Source organism: Drosophila santomea, chromosome 3R (genome assembly GCF_016746245.2).
Source record: "Drosophila santomea strain STO CAGO 1482 chromosome 3R, Prin_Dsan_1.1, whole genome shotgun sequence".
NCBI lineage: Eukaryota > Metazoa > Arthropoda > Insecta > Diptera > Drosophilidae > Drosophila > Drosophila santomea.
In genome coordinates this window covers 12,550,887-12,566,780 of record NC_053019.2, presented here as the reverse complement: position 1 = coordinate 12,566,780, position 15,894 = coordinate 12,550,887, and the positions used below count along the sequence as shown (strand labels likewise).

General features: G+C 43.6%; 7 protein-coding genes across 10 annotated transcripts; 3 read left to right on the top strand and 4 right to left on the bottom strand.

The window, feature by feature from the left end:
- Positions 1 to 38: 38 nt before the first annotated feature.
- Positions 39 to 8,057, bottom strand: LOC120452704 (acyl-CoA Delta-9 desaturase). Of its 3 annotated transcripts, none has more exons than XM_039637064.1 (5): positions 7,955 to 8,057; positions 2,364 to 2,683; positions 1,222 to 1,558; positions 975 to 1,160; positions 39 to 913 (listed from the first exon to the last, which is right to left on the bottom strand). In XM_039637064.1, exons 2-5 carry the CDS (start codon positions 2,671 to 2,673, stop codon positions 595 to 597), a joined length of 1,152 nt encoding a protein of 383 aa, XP_039492998.1. In that variant the 5' UTR covers positions 2,674 to 2,683; positions 7,955 to 8,057; the 3' UTR covers positions 39 to 594. The 3 variants fall into 3 exon arrangements, with proteins under 3 accessions (XP_039492998.1, XP_039492996.1, XP_039492997.1); XM_039637062.1 differs by lacking the exon at positions 7,955 to 8,057 and adding an exon at positions 5,884 to 6,053; XM_039637063.1 differs by lacking the exon at positions 7,955 to 8,057 and adding an exon at positions 3,352 to 3,462.
- A 372-nt stretch (positions 8,058 to 8,429) lies between these two features.
- Positions 8,430 to 9,313, top strand: LOC120451888. The gene has a single exon (XM_039635894.2). The coding sequence runs from the start codon at positions 8,591 to 8,593 to the stop codon at positions 9,299 to 9,301; it is 711 nt and encodes a 236-aa protein (XP_039491828.1). The 5' UTR covers positions 8,430 to 8,590; the 3' UTR covers positions 9,302 to 9,313.
- Positions 9,314 to 9,334: 21 nt separating this feature from the next.
- LOC120451889 lies at positions 9,335 to 9,726 on the top strand. The gene has a single exon (XM_039635895.2). The coding sequence runs from the start codon at positions 9,335 to 9,337 to the stop codon at positions 9,593 to 9,595; it is 261 nt and encodes an 86-aa protein (XP_039491829.1). The 3' UTR covers positions 9,596 to 9,726.
- A 181-nt stretch (positions 9,727 to 9,907) lies between these two features.
- On the bottom strand, positions 9,908 to 11,229 carry LOC120454645 (acyl-CoA Delta-9 desaturase). The gene is given in 6 exon segments (XM_039640146.2): positions 9,908 to 10,208; positions 10,274 to 10,459; positions 10,600 to 10,935; positions 10,971 to 11,054; positions 11,056 to 11,207; positions 11,209 to 11,229. Coding segments are annotated over 6 exon segments (1,065 nt in total). The 3' UTR covers positions 9,908 to 9,922.
- Positions 11,230 to 11,328: 99 nt separating this feature from the next.
- Positions 11,329 to 13,159, bottom strand: LOC120454642 (probable enoyl-CoA hydratase echA8). 2 transcript variants are annotated; one of them, XM_039640142.2, is made up of 4 exons: positions 13,021 to 13,159; positions 12,854 to 12,959; positions 11,990 to 12,775; positions 11,329 to 11,930 (listed from the first exon to the last, which is right to left on the bottom strand). In XM_039640142.2, exons 2-4 carry the CDS (start codon positions 12,954 to 12,956, stop codon positions 11,683 to 11,685), a joined length of 1,137 nt encoding a protein of 378 aa, XP_039496076.1. In that variant the 5' UTR covers positions 12,957 to 12,959; positions 13,021 to 13,159; the 3' UTR covers positions 11,329 to 11,682. The 2 variants fall into 2 exon arrangements, with proteins under 2 accessions (XP_039496076.1, XP_039496077.1); XM_039640143.2 differs by lacking the exon at positions 13,021 to 13,159 and having other exon boundaries at positions 12,854 to 13,014.
- A 208-nt stretch (positions 13,160 to 13,367) lies between these two features.
- LOC120454643 (SUMO-activating enzyme subunit 1) lies at positions 13,368 to 14,659 on the top strand. The gene is made up of 3 exons (XM_039640144.2): positions 13,368 to 13,561; positions 13,629 to 14,057; positions 14,119 to 14,659. The coding sequence occupies exons 1-3, from the start codon at positions 13,455 to 13,457 to the stop codon at positions 14,594 to 14,596; spliced, it is 1,014 nt and encodes a 337-aa protein (XP_039496078.1). The 5' UTR covers positions 13,368 to 13,454; the 3' UTR covers positions 14,597 to 14,659.
- LOC120454644 (proteasome subunit alpha type-2) lies at positions 14,651 to 15,841 on the bottom strand. The gene is made up of 5 exons (XM_039640145.2): positions 15,684 to 15,841; positions 15,505 to 15,581; positions 15,190 to 15,445; positions 14,969 to 15,124; positions 14,651 to 14,904 (listed from the first exon to the last, which is right to left on the bottom strand). Exons 1-5 carry the CDS (start codon positions 15,722 to 15,724, stop codon positions 14,730 to 14,732), a joined length of 705 nt encoding a protein of 234 aa, XP_039496079.1. The 5' UTR covers positions 15,725 to 15,841; the 3' UTR covers positions 14,651 to 14,729.
- Between the last annotated feature and the right edge of the window lie 53 nt (positions 15,842 to 15,894).

Below are 15,894 nucleotides of genomic sequence, written 5' to 3'. Positions count from 1 at the left end.
ACATTTAAAGAAATATCATATATATAGGTGAAAGTGTCTTTTAGTGTTCTAACATCGATCGTTTATTATATAGTTTATATATTAGTTCCTTGATAATTCTTTTTGTTTTTGGCTTACGCTAAATACTAAAATCTTTCATTTGCAGGTATTTCTTTTTCTTTGAAGCTGAAAGTTTTCCTCCATTTGTATAATTTTTTTTAGATTTTTAACTGAAAATTTCTCTCAAATTATAGTGATTTTGAGATAACAGTGAATGAAAAGCTCCGATTGCCATCTATTGTACATAAATATCCAGGTATTAAGCAATTATATGCGTGTATAAATACAAAGTTAGTTTGCGTCTCTCCTAAAAGAGAGCAAAATAAAAACATTTCCGGAGCTGGTTCGTTTAACACAGACGGTATAAAGTTTTCGAGATACAACAAACAGTTATCATCAATGCTTTATCTTAGAATTAATTAAATGGGCTTCTGCTCTGTTAGGAAATATGTTCCGCGGACATTTGCAAAATGGAAAATTATGTTTCTTTGCTTTACTTGAATTTGATTGATTTTCTGCTAAACCCTCCCATGATTGGCCCTACGCTCAACCTGCCTATTCGCTCTTTTTGTGTGTAATGACAGCATCCTCAATCTCCTCCTTGGGCTGGTCTACATCACCCCATCCCCACGTGGCGTGAGTGCCGTCACCGGTACGCTTTACTCGCTTCTTGATGATGTCCGTGGACACCGTCTTGAGGTCGTAGGCCCAGCCGATCTTGGCGAAGAAATCAATGAAGCCGGTAGTGAAGTTTAGCGAGTATTTTCCGAACTCGGCCGTCTTGTAGTCCCAGGGGAAGACGTGGTGGTAGTTATGCCATCCCTCTCCGAAGGCCAAGATAGCCACCGAGATGTTCTCCGAAGGATTGATGAATCTATAAAGAACAAAGCCGTGTAAGTACTCATTCACACGTCATCCAAACTCTTAGCACTTACTTGTCGTAGGGACGACCACCGAACTTGTGGGCAGCACTGTTCACCAGCCAGGTTACGTTCAGGATGAAACACCAGCGGAACATGGTGGCCACAAACCAGGCATTCACGAACGATTCGCCCCAGGCGTACATGGGCACCACGGTCGGGATAATGAAGCAAGCAATTGGCATCAAAAGCATGTAGTATCTGCACAATAGAATTAACATATTAGTATGTGCAGTGACTTGCAACGAATGGAGTTGCTTACTTCTTCTGGAACATGAGGATAGGATCGGCGCGCAGATCGGATAGATCGACACCCTTGCCCTTGGCTTTCACCTCCGGGTGCTTCTTGCACAGCAGCCAGCCGACGTGCGAGAAGAAGAAACCACGGGTGGCGTTGTGTGGATCGGCATCAGTCTCTGAGTATTTGTGGTGGACGCGATGGTCACGGGCCCAGTGGTAGGCGGCATCCTGGAAGGCGATCGTGTTGAAGATGATCAGAATCACTCGCAGTGGCCACTTGGCCTTGTAGGAGCGATGCGCCCAAAGACGATGGGCACCGGCGGTAATACCCAGGCCAGAAACGACATAAAGTAGATAAGCTAAAAAAAGAAATCAATTATATAGTAGGTTAGCTTAAGTTTTCAAAGAGAATATAATAAAATTAATTTAAAAGATCCATTACTACCAACTTTACTTAATTATTCAAATGGAGTAACTGATCCTCGGTGACTTAACAAACATTTTGATATTGCTTACTAAGTTTGATCGCAAAGGTGGTCGTTCTAATTTATGTAAGGTAATTTGATTTGCGACAAAAATAAGCACCTGCACATTGAGGTAATCGCGTATATGGAAAGTACGATCAGCAGTCTGTGCCATGTTTAGTCTGGACTTCCACAATATCAACTTGGTGAAGGTTATCAGGGCGCAAGCCTTAGATAACCTCTATATGGTTGAGAGTTCGGCATGCGACAGGAAGATGGCAATGGCTGTCAAGCCTTACCAAAAGTATAAAATTTCCATAATGCTTGCTATTCGTTTATTCAATGTTGAAATGATACTGTAAAAAGCGTTTTATACACTTCTATAGAAAAACGTTTGCCATTAGGGCTTTACTCTGAAAAGTGTGATTCTACGCAATTGAGAAATTATTTTGTTAATTGACATGACCCTGACCTCTTGCTATTAAGTAATGTTAGATATAATGCCTAATTATAATTCGTTCTGATATTATAATTCTCCAAAGTCTGCCGGTTAAAGATCTTATTTTATGGCAATTTGGATCTTATGGATTTTTGGACACAAAAGTAATATATGTATATTCAACCTTCTGTTGGAATATAGAGTGTGGATACAAGAGACCTCTTGTGACCCCTCGCCCATTTTGATAAATTGTTGACTCACCGGTGATGACGGTCTGCCACTTGGCGGAAGTGACCATTAGGTAGGCTCCGTAGAGGGCAGCCAGATGGAGGTAACCGAAGGCGATGATGTTGCGCCAGACCAGCTTCAGGCGGCGCTTTTCGGCCTTCTTCATGACGGTGATGTCCTTGACAAGTCCACCATCGGTGGTCTCCACATCGCACTCGAAGAGCACTCCGGTGGAGTCCTCCTGCAGCTTGGTGGGGCTCTGACCCGAGTCGGCGGCGGCACTAGCTGCTGCGATCAGCGAGTCCGAGATGGACTGGGCACCGGCTTGGGCGTTGGGCGGCATCTTGCATCAACTGGCGTGCGGAAAGAAGTTAAAGCCAACAAATTAGTAACGACATAAACAAAAGAGCAATTAGTGTCTGTGCCAAGTTGGTGGCTTGGGCAATTAGCCAGGTGAGTCGAATGACTGAACTTGACACGCTTTGACTTGGTGATTCCAAGCGGCTTTTTATGGCCAGACCCCGAGGTGTCCAGTCGAGCTGGGCTGAGCTAAGCTGTGTTGAGTTGAGTACCCTTAAATATTGTGTATATTCTTGCCTAATGCGGATTTTTGTTGTCTTATTCGGCTAATGGCTAATGGATGAAAAAAATCAATAAACGCTGCTTGCGCGTCCTTGTGTCAGGATTCGCATGGCATGCATAATGTAAAAAGCCGGTGTGGGAACAAGCACCAGGTGGATTTCTGAATGTGGAACATGTGGTTACTGGGTCACTGGGAACCAGAGCAGATGGAAACCTTGACTCAAGGTTACCAATGAAGCCAGGAACGCAGTGACACGTTTGATGGAAAATTCCTTCTTCAATGAACTCTAGCATGCTTTGTTATACACACACACACACGCACACCCACTCACACAGCCTAAAAAGTGTTAAATTAAAAAGAATTGGAGACTATTCAGCAAAAAGTGAACAACCGCAAGTTCGATGGAATTGCACTTGAGACTACTATTTATGATTTTACCTGGATTACACCAAAAAAAAAAAGGTGTTTTATTCCCCGCAACTAGAAATTAACAAGCCGTTCGGTTAACTGGCGTTTAAAAACTGCTGTGCAAAAGTTGCCGACGACGAGAATCCGCAGCGTTTGGCGAAAAGCTCGGTCGAGAGCTTTAGATCAGCTAAAGCTTTTGCAGGTGTGTTCGTGCGCGCGTACATATATGTATGTGCGTATGTGTGTGGGCCCCTCATTAGCAGATTAGATGTGGTAGATGTTGGCCAGTTGGGCGATTTTATTTGCCCATTGCTGAGGTCAGGGTTAGATTTGATATGTCTAGACTATAGACGAAGAGACTTTACCCCTATCTAATCGGAGTCGCCCTTAACAACCTGACGTGTCTTGCCGACGTGTTAGATATTGTATAGTATCTGTCCGAATCTCTATCCAATCGCATGTGAATCACCTGCTAATTGCGGCTATATCAAACAAGCGTTTATTACAAAACTGGACAGTTGCGTACTTCGAACCCTGGATGGGGCCATTACCCAGTTAAACACGTGAACCTATGGTCAAGCAAGAGCTTACAAATCATACGATGCTAAGGCGATATGAACACGAAAAAGGTGATTAGAAGAATGGCGGGCAGTGGCGTCAGCAAGGGGGTTCTTGTAAAGGGCACCTTACAACAATATATAACTATTTGACCATGACATCTACATTACTTTTCCGTTTGTTTTTATTTATTTGTATAACATAATAATATTTATATATTAGGAATACTAGTTTACGTTAAGAGAAGGCAGTAAAATAAGACATTCCCTCAGGACCCCTTTCTTCAAAATGGTCTTACCAACGCCTCTGATTTTTAACAGATTAGGTGGAAAGAAGAATTCCGCATTCGCACACACAAATGTACATGTGTTTGTAATGCAAGAACAGCAGATAACACGCGAAAGCTTTTAACGTGGCGAAAGAAGAAAGGGCCAGAGACAGTGGGAGGGGAAGAGAAAAAGCTAATGCCGCCAGCATGTCAACAAAAAAGCCGACTGTTTTTGGAGCCGCGAGAGCCAAAACCGGTATAAACCGACCACAGTCCACCAAAAGACAGCAGACATTCGAATGCAAAGTCAGCAAACATTGCCCATTTATCAGAGGCACGCATTGAACTTGAAATTTGCTGCTGCCTTTGCCAATTTCTTGCGGTTATCTCTGTTTCTTTCTTGCGCGAAGGGAACGGAAAGCGTGGGAGCTTACACGAGAGCAAAAGAGAGCGGCAGAAAGCGCAAAGAGCAAGATGGAGCGAGAGTAGTTTTCCATTTGTTATTGTTGCGGCCCGTTATCACGTTGCAAGAGCGTGATGCTTCACTGAGATATTACACGCATAAAAAACTAGAGCGTGTTCTTAAGTTCGAATAAAGATCTGACAATTAGGCAAAACTAATGGAACTTTTTTTTTAAATTAAAGTTATGGAAGTTGAAATGTTAATAAAACTACTTTTGTATTTAAACTACATTTTGTATTAATAATAGTTACTAAATTAAAATTTTTGTTAATAATCAAATATTCGTATGTCATTATATGATGCAATTGAAATACAAATGGTAATGTAATGCATAATACACTATGATAGGTAAATGGGACTACCCTAGTTAATATATGATGTTTTTGCACAATAATTCTTAACAAATTTGCTTGCAACCAATTTCGGCAAGTATTTTTTTAAGTACAGTTCGTGTCGGCCGATTTGTTTAGATGTTGTATCTGATAGTTGAATATTTGCACTTCATCTAATTTGACAAATAGACTTTAACTGGAAGACTAGATCGCCGCTCGAACGAACTGTAGCGCAACAAGAGTGATAAATGATTTCTCGCAAATTCGAAGCACTTAATTTGCAATTTAAGCGTATCCATGCATAATTGCAGTCAAAGTTCGTTCACCGTAAAAAAAGAGAGAACGCACTGCTTAGTTGAAATGCAAAAAAGAAGCAATTAATTCATATGATAAATCAAATTGAGCACGGAAGCAGTGAATGCGTCGGCTAGAGAACTTCGATTGCCCTTGCAAATGCGATTGGATGTTAATTTGGCATTAAAGTACAAAACTTGACCGTCCAAATGAGTTGGATTTATCCATATGTCGCATACTCGCATACTCTAGTACAATGCCCAACATTTTCGTCACCTTAATGGAATTCAAAGCGTTCTTTACGCACCCGTTTTGCTTGAAGGATAGCTAGTGTATTTTTCTTTGCTTTTCTGACCAACGAGACAACTTGAAATAAAGCCAAATCTAACCTTCCAACTAAAACCTTGACAAAAGCGAAGAGTGAGCGCTACATAAAACTTGAACCAAGATCGTTTGGCCAAAGGCCCTCAAAATGAAAATCTCAAAATCACAAGAGATTGAAAGTTAAACGAACCAAATCTCTAGCTGGCTTTTCTCGATTTTCTACTTGGGGTTTACGTAAACACTGCTCCCACTGGGAACTATCTACATATGTATATACCAATCCTGTTGCAATTGCTCAACAAGTGGCCAGCTGGAAAACCAACCTGTTTTAATTCAGTTTCCCAAAACTCGCACTTTTCCACTTTGCACAGTCGGTAGTCCGAAAACTGAGGACACTCTGCGATCGGTCTTTCAATCAATGTGATTTGCACTATATATTTCAGTGTAGGAGTGGCGAAGGCACACGTCCGCACACTAGACGAACTCGATTCGAACTGACCAACCGGTCGCACGGTTGCCAAAACGAAAACAAATCGATTAGGCAAATCGGCGGGACAACGTCAGAGCTTTTCTCCTTCTCCGCCGGCGTGTGTGCATTTGGTTGCTTCTTCTCCCGAGCTTCCCAGATTACCGGCATGCACGTAGCCCCTAATCTCCATGAAATTGTAAACATCTGTGAAATGACAAATACTTTCTATATGCTAGTACCTATATGTACATATGTACATACATACATATATCCGAAATGCGTAATTGAATCCGAAATAAGCGGTGAAGTTTTGGAGTCAATTACCATAAGGGTTGTCAACAATACAATTACCGAAAGTTAAAAATGGGGATAGTCAACGCAGCTGTTGGGGTTAGCCTTCGCACTTTGAATCCAGCTGCAGGCTTAGGCCAATTTTAGGACAATCTTATCGATGTTCTCCGGTGGTTCGCTGCCTGTCCAAGATAATGGTTTAGCCGTGAATACACGTGGCCTCTCATAATCTGCTTTTAGTTCATTTTACGGTTCTCGTACTTTGGTCGGTCCAAACCAGTTGACAAGATCAACCTCCTAGACCAATAATTTTACATATATTCCACTGAAGTCGGCACGAAAACAAAACTATTTTGCATATCTCTTTTGTTTTTCAATATCAGAAGATGAGCTCAAGTGACACGCGTATTTCATACAAAACTTCCATCTAATTGCATATTTATGTCGTAGCGGGTAATTACGAAATACTCAAACGAATTGCCTGCGCCAAAAGAAAATCCACTACGGAGTTTAAGAAAGTTAACGCACAACCTTGACACCTGGGTCACTAAAATATTAACTAATTTTTAAGGTACAAAAAAAGCTATGAATAGGTTCACTACATTCTATAAAACAGCATTTCTATTAGGAGGTCATGTGTGAAATTGTTTCTAAAAAAAAATACATTTGTAATGAAAAGAATGCATACGCTCCAATAAAAAATACGTAGATTAAGGGGTCATGTGTAACTATATACACATATATGTACATATGTATGAGTTTTAATGTACATCCATAATTTTCTGTATCAAACAACAAAGTACTCATAGTGCGCAGTTAAAAAAACCATGAGTTTCAAATCTGTAGAATTGTGTGCAATCGAACGAAAATATTCATAGAGAAATTTTAGCAACCTTTTAATCTCATCACCAGATGCCACACATACACAGTAAGTACATATGTATATGGTAACTCTTGGGACGTCAACAGAATGAGAACCGAATCGTTAGTTTGAAAAGTTAATCTTTTCATCAATCAATGATATTCTGAACCCACTAACTGAGTAATAAAGTCCTAACAAAAGATGTAACACTTTATACATACTATTAATAAAAAAAAAAACTGCCAAATAACTCTTTTGCGTTCATGATGCAAGTGTTGTTAAATATGAATCATAAAACGTGAACGCAAAATGTAGATCTTGATAAAACTTCTTATGAAATAAAAATATATTGGAATGAACTCCAGTTTCCAACGTGGACGGAGGAATGAGGCAGTAAGTAACTAATCTGCCTTTTATGCAAGAGTATTGCTAACACGAACTGATTAATAAGATTCCGATTGGAGTCCGCTATGCGTAGTTCTGAATGCCCGTCAAAAGGGTTAAATCGCTTGGGGATTAGGCACATGAGATGTGACGTCACCGGGGCGTACGCGCGCTAAGGTCACATGTAAACAACTTTCGGTGCATTGTACTACTTGCAAAACTATAATCTATTAAATAAATTTCCATTAGTTGATAATCGACCATATTTCTAATCAGTTTTAAAACAGACGCCGGTGATGCGTCTGATTAGTGATCACGTGCAAGTCAGCAATTTCTTTAAATGTGTAATATATTATAAACTTGGTAGGTTTGTTTGTGTATAACTTACGCAAATGTTATCCAAATCTAGAGAGTTAATATATTTTTAAGATTTATCACTAAGCTCCAACGAAACAAAACGTCTCCTGTTTCAGTGATGGCAAAGCGATGCACCTAGTTATGAGTTAGATGAGTATCGATAGCGTGTTCTATCGTATCTTATCGATATCTGTCTATTTTTATTACAGTGATGCTAAAGATTATATTAATAACTGTTATTATTGGCGTATTATAAATTATCATACAATAAATAAAAACGCAATCTCAGCAAATCAAAATTATTTGACTTCAAATTCGTATATATTTGAAATTAGGAGTAACTGTAGATTGTAATTCATAAGTACATGCAATACATACAAATATAAACCTTAGTTTTTAACGGAAATTTTCATTGCATTACTTTTAGTTAAATGACACTTATTAAATTCATAACAATATTGTTTAATTTCTTGTAACTTTAGATACTTTTTTAAATAACTTTTTTAAAGTCTCTCCAACTTAATTCTGTCGTCGAAGTAGTCAAAGCATTTTGAATAAAAAGATTTTCTTGTTACTATAATTACTTAGTTGTAAAAAACATTAAACAATCATTTGGCTATCGAGTATCAGATTCGAAGAGATAAAACACATAGTCAAGTTGATAAGGATGATGGGCATTGAACCTTTAATCTTCCAAATGTACCAAAGGCGAATGGTGAAGATCCTGCTTGCAACTTTTGCCAGGATGCTTATCGTGTCCAGCTTTCTGGCGGATGCCCTGCACATCTGCCAGTATTGGCGACTGGAGCAGATCATCCTGAACATGAACTTTCGCTGTGGGCTCATTGCGGCTGGAGTCTGCATCAACTTGCTGGCGATCGGTCAATTTATTGGCTCAGTGCTGATTGTGACCAGAATGGAGACTAATCTGGGCACGGGACTCCTTTGGCTGGCGTCCCACCTGCGGCTGGCCGTCAATCCGTCGCAGTGGAGCCTCGCCAGGTACTTCCAGCTGTGCAATCTGATCAGTGCCCTGCTGGTCATAATGCTAAGGTCTCAACGCACCGCGGTTGTCGTCTTTCTGCTCCTCACCTACGTGAACTGCAATGATATGGAGCAGCTTCGGTGGTACGTCCTCTACAAGTACGCTGTGAAGCTCTTGGTGGGCCTCATCCTCGTGGGTTACCGGCAAAGGGTCTCCGCCGGGCTGATGGTCCTTCTGCTGTCCATCCATTGTGTCGACATGCACATCTGGCAAAATTCGTCCCTCCGGCATGTGGCTACAGCTTCGAGGGAAAACTTCTGGCACAAAGTGTCCGTGTCTGGCGGAGTGATCTTTATTGCCGTAAAAAGCCGACATTACCATAGCATTTTCTAAGCTGTCAGTCCATTCAAAAACAACACCATATATATGTATATGATGTCGCAAGAAACTGATCCGGAACAGAGTCCCGAACCGAAGCAGGAAGATGAGCCAACTGGCAGTTTCCTTTGCCTGCACACATCGCCGCCTCTTCACATCGCCCTGCACGGCATGTCGGCCCTCACCCACACCCGTTTGTCTAAGGCCGCCTTCGATCTCTGCCTGGAACTGCTGGAGGCGGGGGTCAAGCCGCAGGCCTTGGCGGACATAGTCCTGCACATACTGGAGTTCAAGGAACAATTGGATTGAATCATTTTCCACCGCCATACAACTGAAACTTTCCTACAGACACCTGATTAGTCTTATCACATCCGACCTGCTCAACTCAAACCACAACCCTGGTCGTGATCACTCAATAAAATCCCTTATTTGATAAGCAATATCAGTTATAATTCGCACATGCTATTAGCAACCATCATAAATGTTTGATAAGAGGCCAGATAAATGACAATATTTTCGAATACGGTGTTCAATTTCATAGTTATGTTTTGAGTATCACCGTACAGTAGCTCTTCGTAGTGAAAAACGCTGAAAGCTTGTAGTTTTTAAGTTTTTAATATAGGAGTACTACAAAATTCATGATCTTTTATCGACGAAGAGCACGTTCCTGGCATCCTCCGGTGTCAGGTCCTTATCGCCAGTGCGGAGTACGCGCCGCTGGATCATGTCGGGAGCCACCGTTTTGAGGTCGTAGGCCCAGCCGATCCTGGCGAACATGTTGATGAAGGCCGTGGTTATGTTCAGGGAGTAGCGACCCCATTCGACCGTCTTGTAGTCCCATGGGAAGAAATGATGGTAGTTGTGCCATCCCTCGCCAAACGTAAAGGCCAATACATAAGCATTCTGGGTGGGATTCATGGTCCTGTCGAGGTTACAAAAACATAGTAAATATAAAAGCACTCATTGACAGAACTAGTGATAACCTACTTGTCGTATGGACGATTTCCGAATTGGTGGGCCGCACTGTTCACCAACCAGGTCATGTTCAGCTGGAAGCACCACCTGAACATGCTGGCCACGAACCAGGAGGAGGCCAGTGTCTCATTCCAGTAAACCATTGGAATGACAGTGGGCAGAAGAAAGCACGCCAGGGGCATGAGGATATAGTAGTGCCTATAAATGATTTAAATAAGCTGATTAATTACTTATTCATTAAATTGTCTTTTTGAACCTCTAATGAAGATAATAGTCATAATTTTCCAGGACACCCTATTATATTGGATTAACTATCAAATAATTATGTGTGTAATTACTTTCGCTGGAACATTAAAATGGGATCGGCGCGCAGGTCGGAGAGGTCCAGTCCCTTTCCCTTTTCCTTGATATCCGGATGTTTCTTGCACAGAAGCCAGCCGACGTGCGAGAAGAAGAACTCACGGGTGGCGTTGTGTGGATCGGCATCAGTCTCCGAGTATTTGTGGTGAACGCGATGGTCACGGGCCCAGTGGTAGGCGGCATCCCAAAAGGCGATCATGTTGAAGATGACCAGGATCAGGCGGAGGGGCCACTTGGCCTTGTAGGTGCGATGCGCCCAAAGGCGATGGGCACCGGCTGTAACGCCCAGCACGCCAATGATAGGAATCGATTAGCTATTACCATGCGCAACAATGGAAGTTACTTTAGCTAACCAAAAAGTGTGGTGGCGAGTTTCGCCTTTGTGAATATGGAGTAGAGGCCATATAGTGCAGACAGGTGCACCAAAGCGAATCCTATTCCGCCAGACCAGATCAAGCCGACGGTTTTCTGCTCGTTTCAACTGGAATCTATCGCTAGTGAGGTCTCCGTCGACTGTTTCCGCATCGCCTTCGAATAGGACACCCGTTTGCTTGGAAGAATTAGAAGAGGGCTCATCCTGGTGGGCTCATCCTTGAGTAGGGAGCCATATCCTATCTTGCTTTTACTGCAGTACTACTGATTAACTCTCTTTTATTCTTGCCGTTTTCAAGTTAATATATCCTTATCCTGAACACTAGACAAAACTATTTATATTTGTAACAATTTCCTTTATGTCCTTGCACTATGTAATCTTGGTTTTAGGCCCGACCGAATCCGGCAAGGTCTTTATTACCACTGCCATTGGAATCTCTAACGCATAAACCTTTACAACAGACTTAACTTCAAAGTTTAAAGCACAAATCAGTTACATTTCAATCAGTTACAAGTTGTCACTGTGATGTTATAAGACTAAAGCCATTCACATTTTATCCGATTACAGTAATGTATTTGAATAAGTTAGAAAGGTCGAATGGATCAGTTTGAAACTGGTAATAAGTGCGTTATATACAAAATTAAATTAAATGATTTGGAACAGTTAATTTTGTTTGGATAAGGCATAACTACTTTTCGTTTGGCTTATCTTTGGGATCTTTACTATCGACGCTTTCAGCAGGCTTTTCTTCGGCCTTCTTCGACTTCTTCTGCGCCTTTTCGGCCTGCTTTTGTTTTTCGGCCTCAGCCAAAGCAGCCTCCTGCTCCTGCTTTAGTTTTTCCTTTTGCGCAGCAGCCTCAGCCACTTCCTCATCGTCCCAGTCGGCCATTGAGCGATCGCGCTTTAGCCACGAATGCGTGGTGTCCGGCTTAAAGGCTGCACGGGAATAAAAAGGATTTAAAAAATGAAAATCCAATGCTGCTGGACCAACTCACTTTGGTTGAACCATTTGATTCCGTTTTGCATGTCCTCGATGATCTCTCGAGACGTGAACATCACCTCGTTCTGCACCGCCTGGTGGAAAGTTGAGGTCTCGAAGGTGCTCGAGTAGACCGAGTTGCGGTCGTGGATGAGCGCGCGTTGCGGGAACTTGGCTAGACAGGTGGCTAGCTCCAGGGCATTGCCCAAGGCCGTACCCGTGGGCACAATCCGGTTGACCAGCCCAATGTCATGGGCCTCCTGGGAGCCCACAGGTCGTCCAGTCAGTATCAGGTCCAGGGCTCGGGACAATCCAATCATGGCCGGCAGCCGAATAGTGCCGGCATCGAGCATTGGCACACCAAAGCGTCGATTGAAGAATCCCAGTACGGCGGACTCCTCCATCACGCGCAGATCACACATGAGCGCCAGTTCCAAGCCGTTGGCTATACAGTAGCCATTGATGCCGCACACAACTGGCTTCTTGATCTGGCGACGCGTCGGACCGACAGAGCCCTCCGGTCGCATCAGGATGTCCACGCTAATCTCTTCCTTCTCGTCGGTGCTGATCTCCAGGATGTCGAAGCCGGAGCAAAAGGATCCGCCCACGCCGTACAGCACGGCCACCGGCGAGGTGTCGTCCGCCTCGAAATTGGCGAAGGCGTCGCAAAGTTGCGAGGCTGTGAGCGAATCGATGGCATTGCGCTGCTGCGGTCGGTTGATGCCGATCAGGGTGATGTTCTTGTCCTTCTCCACCAGGATGTTCTTGGGCGGCGCCGCCTCCGCTTCCTGGGTCGCTGGATCTGGAGAAATTGAGTGGTTACTACACTGGCTCACGTTCACATTATGTCACCGGCTTTTTCGCCGACTGATGTACATACCTTTATGTAGCGCTTTTGTCGAGGAAAATGTGCGACTCGCTGCGGTGAAACGTGCTTGCTGGCCCACCTGCTGGGCCAATAGACTGCCAAATTTGCGAAGCATGGTCTAAACCAAAACGGCAATCAAATATTCGGTACAAAGACAAGCAACAAGCTGAAATGCTTACCGGAAAGTTAAATATTGGTCAAGTTTCGTAAAAACAATTCGATAGTAATTGTTTAACAGAGCTGCCACCGTTTTATGGTAATCCTATTATGTTAGCTTTTTCACGCTTAGCTCAGCTACTTTAAAGCTATTTTGGTGTGCAACAAATAAAAAAATTTAATGAAACTAAATTTTTTTTTAAATGGTTTAAGATTCTAAAAATACAGTACATAAATAGTTTAATGTGTTCAATTGCATAATTTTGATTATTTTATTGTGTTTTCTTGCGTATGTGCAGAAAACAACTTAGCAGAAACAGTTGGCAGCACTGACTTAATAAATGCGTTTTGGCATTTTCTAAATGCGTTAGTGTGTTTTGGCGGCGTCTACTGAGTGTTGATGCAAAAAAAAATTGGCATTAAGCTGCAAAAACAATTTTAAACTTAAAAATAAACAATGGTTGTGGATATGGACACCAACGAGACAGCCGTGGAGCTCACGGAGGCGGAGAACGAGCTGTACGACAGACAAATCCGACTCTGGGGTCTGGAATCTCAGAAACGGTGCGTGCAAAAAAGCCGGCATTTTGCAATGGCGCTATAATACGATAAAATATATTTTCAATTTCAGCCTGCGCACGGCCAAGATTCTAATCGCAGGATTGTGCGGCCTGGGCGCCGAGATTACCAAGAACATCATCCTGTCCGGCGTCAACTCCGTAAAACTGTTGGACGATAAAAACGTAACTGAGGAGGACTTCTGTTCGCAGTTCCTGGCCCCCCGTGAATCGCTGAACAGCAACCGTGCCGAAGCATCATTGGCACGGGCTCGTGCTCTCAATCCCATGGTGGACATCTCCGCTGACCGCGAACCCTTGCAGGAGAAGGCCTCGGAGTTCTTCTCCCAGTTCGACGTGGTGGTGGTCAATGGCGCGACCAACGAGGAGCTGCTGCGCATCGACAGCATTTGCCGCGACCTGGGCGTTAAGTTCATAGCAACCGATGTATGGGGCACCTTCGGGTTCTATTTTGCCAGTCTGCAGAAGCACAGCTACGTCGAGTAGGTCCTTCTATCTACCATTGCTCACCGAATTTGTTACATTAATATCAACCTTTTCCAGGGATGTAATAAAGCACAAGGTCGTATCCAATGCGGACAAGAAAAAGAAGTATGAAACAGTGTCCATTCCAACTCAGCGTGATGTGGACTATCCCGGCTACTCTGCCTGGCTTGAATTCGATATTACGGCGCCCAGCTATTTGCGCAAACTGAAGCGCAATGGGCCGGGTGTTTTCTTGTTAAGTGTGCTGCAAAAGTTCCGCACAGCCCACCAGCGAGATCCCAGCTACAAGACCAGAGACGCTGACCTAGAATTGCTTCGCGGGATTCGCGACGAATTGTTGCCCAACTCTATCCTTAGTGACGAAGCTCTGGGTTTGATTTTTGCACAGATCTCACCAGCCGTCGCGGTTGTTGGCGGAGTTGTGGCCCAAGAGGTCATCAAGGTGGTTACTAAAGTAGAAGCGCCGCACCGTAATCTGTTCGTTTTTGACCCCGAAACTTGTGCAGGATATGTCGAGACCATCGAGGCGAAGTGAACTTATCCACTAAAGGCTTATATTAACAATCTGAATATCAAATAACACCAGTTGTAAATTTTATTTGTTTTTTAATGTCCCGTACTTATCAAAAAAGCTTAGCTTGTGGTAATCTTAGCGGGGCGTTTAACGTTTAGGGGATGCTGGCCAAGTAGTCCTTGATGGAGGCGGGGTCCAGGCGCTGGAATCCGTTCTGATCGCAGATTCCGATTTCAATGTTGTCGGCAGTCATTTTTCCCTCAAATCCTTCTTTTAGAGTGAGGATAGCGGTGTGAACAGCGTCGTCCAGCTCCAAATCTTCGCTGTAGCTGCAGGTGGGTAAAAATATGATTGACGTCCGACTACGCTCGGGGTACTATTATTGGTACTTACCGCTTCTCCAGGAAGGTTTTGCCGTTGACTGCGTTCTTGCCCATGGCAGTGGCCTTCCAGGCGAAGTAGGCGCCCGAAGGATCGGATTGGTAGAGATACGGACGGTCATTGTCCCAGCCGCAGATCAGTAGGGAAACTCCGAAGGGACGCACGCCACTGTTGGTGGGATTGTATACGATTACCAAAGGGGATTGAAAGTGGAGGAAAGCTTGCACACTTACCCGGACTGAGTGTACTCCTGCATTAGCGTGGCCACGCGCTGCACCAGCTGCGACACTGGAATAGGCTCCTTGTAGGTCAGATAGTAGGTCTGGGCGATCTTGCGGGCCTGCTTGACCAGCAGGCGGTAATCCGGACCCATTCCCGAGTACACCATGCCAATGTGCTTGTAGATCATCTCCACGCGATGCACACTGTGCTCCTCATACAGCGGCGACTTGTGTTTGTTCTCTGTGGCAATGACGACGCCATTGGAAGCTGCATTCGAAAAGAGGGTGTTAGCTAAATGCCCACGACCAGCTGCACTGCATACTAACCCATAATGCCCACGGATGGAGCTCCGCCGGATACGGCCGCCAATGCATACTCCAGTTGGACGAGTTTTCCCGAAGGACTGCAAACGTTAGAAAATTTTACTTATTGCCCAGTCATGGCGGCAGGTTAAGTTGCGCCGGGTGTATCGGATGTTCCCCGCGGGTTATATCGCTGTTCTCACCTGAACGTGGTCAACGAAAAGCTGTAGCGTTCGGTAGCCATATTTCCTTGGCCTCAATTGCAGTGATTTGATGTGTAAAATAAAAAAGCCGACTTACTTCGCACAGAAACAAAAATGACACAGCAATTGGGCGGCAGTGTGACCGAATGTTGAATGCCAAAAATAGTACAGCTCGATCATGGCCTGAACAACTGGTCACACTTCTGCGGGT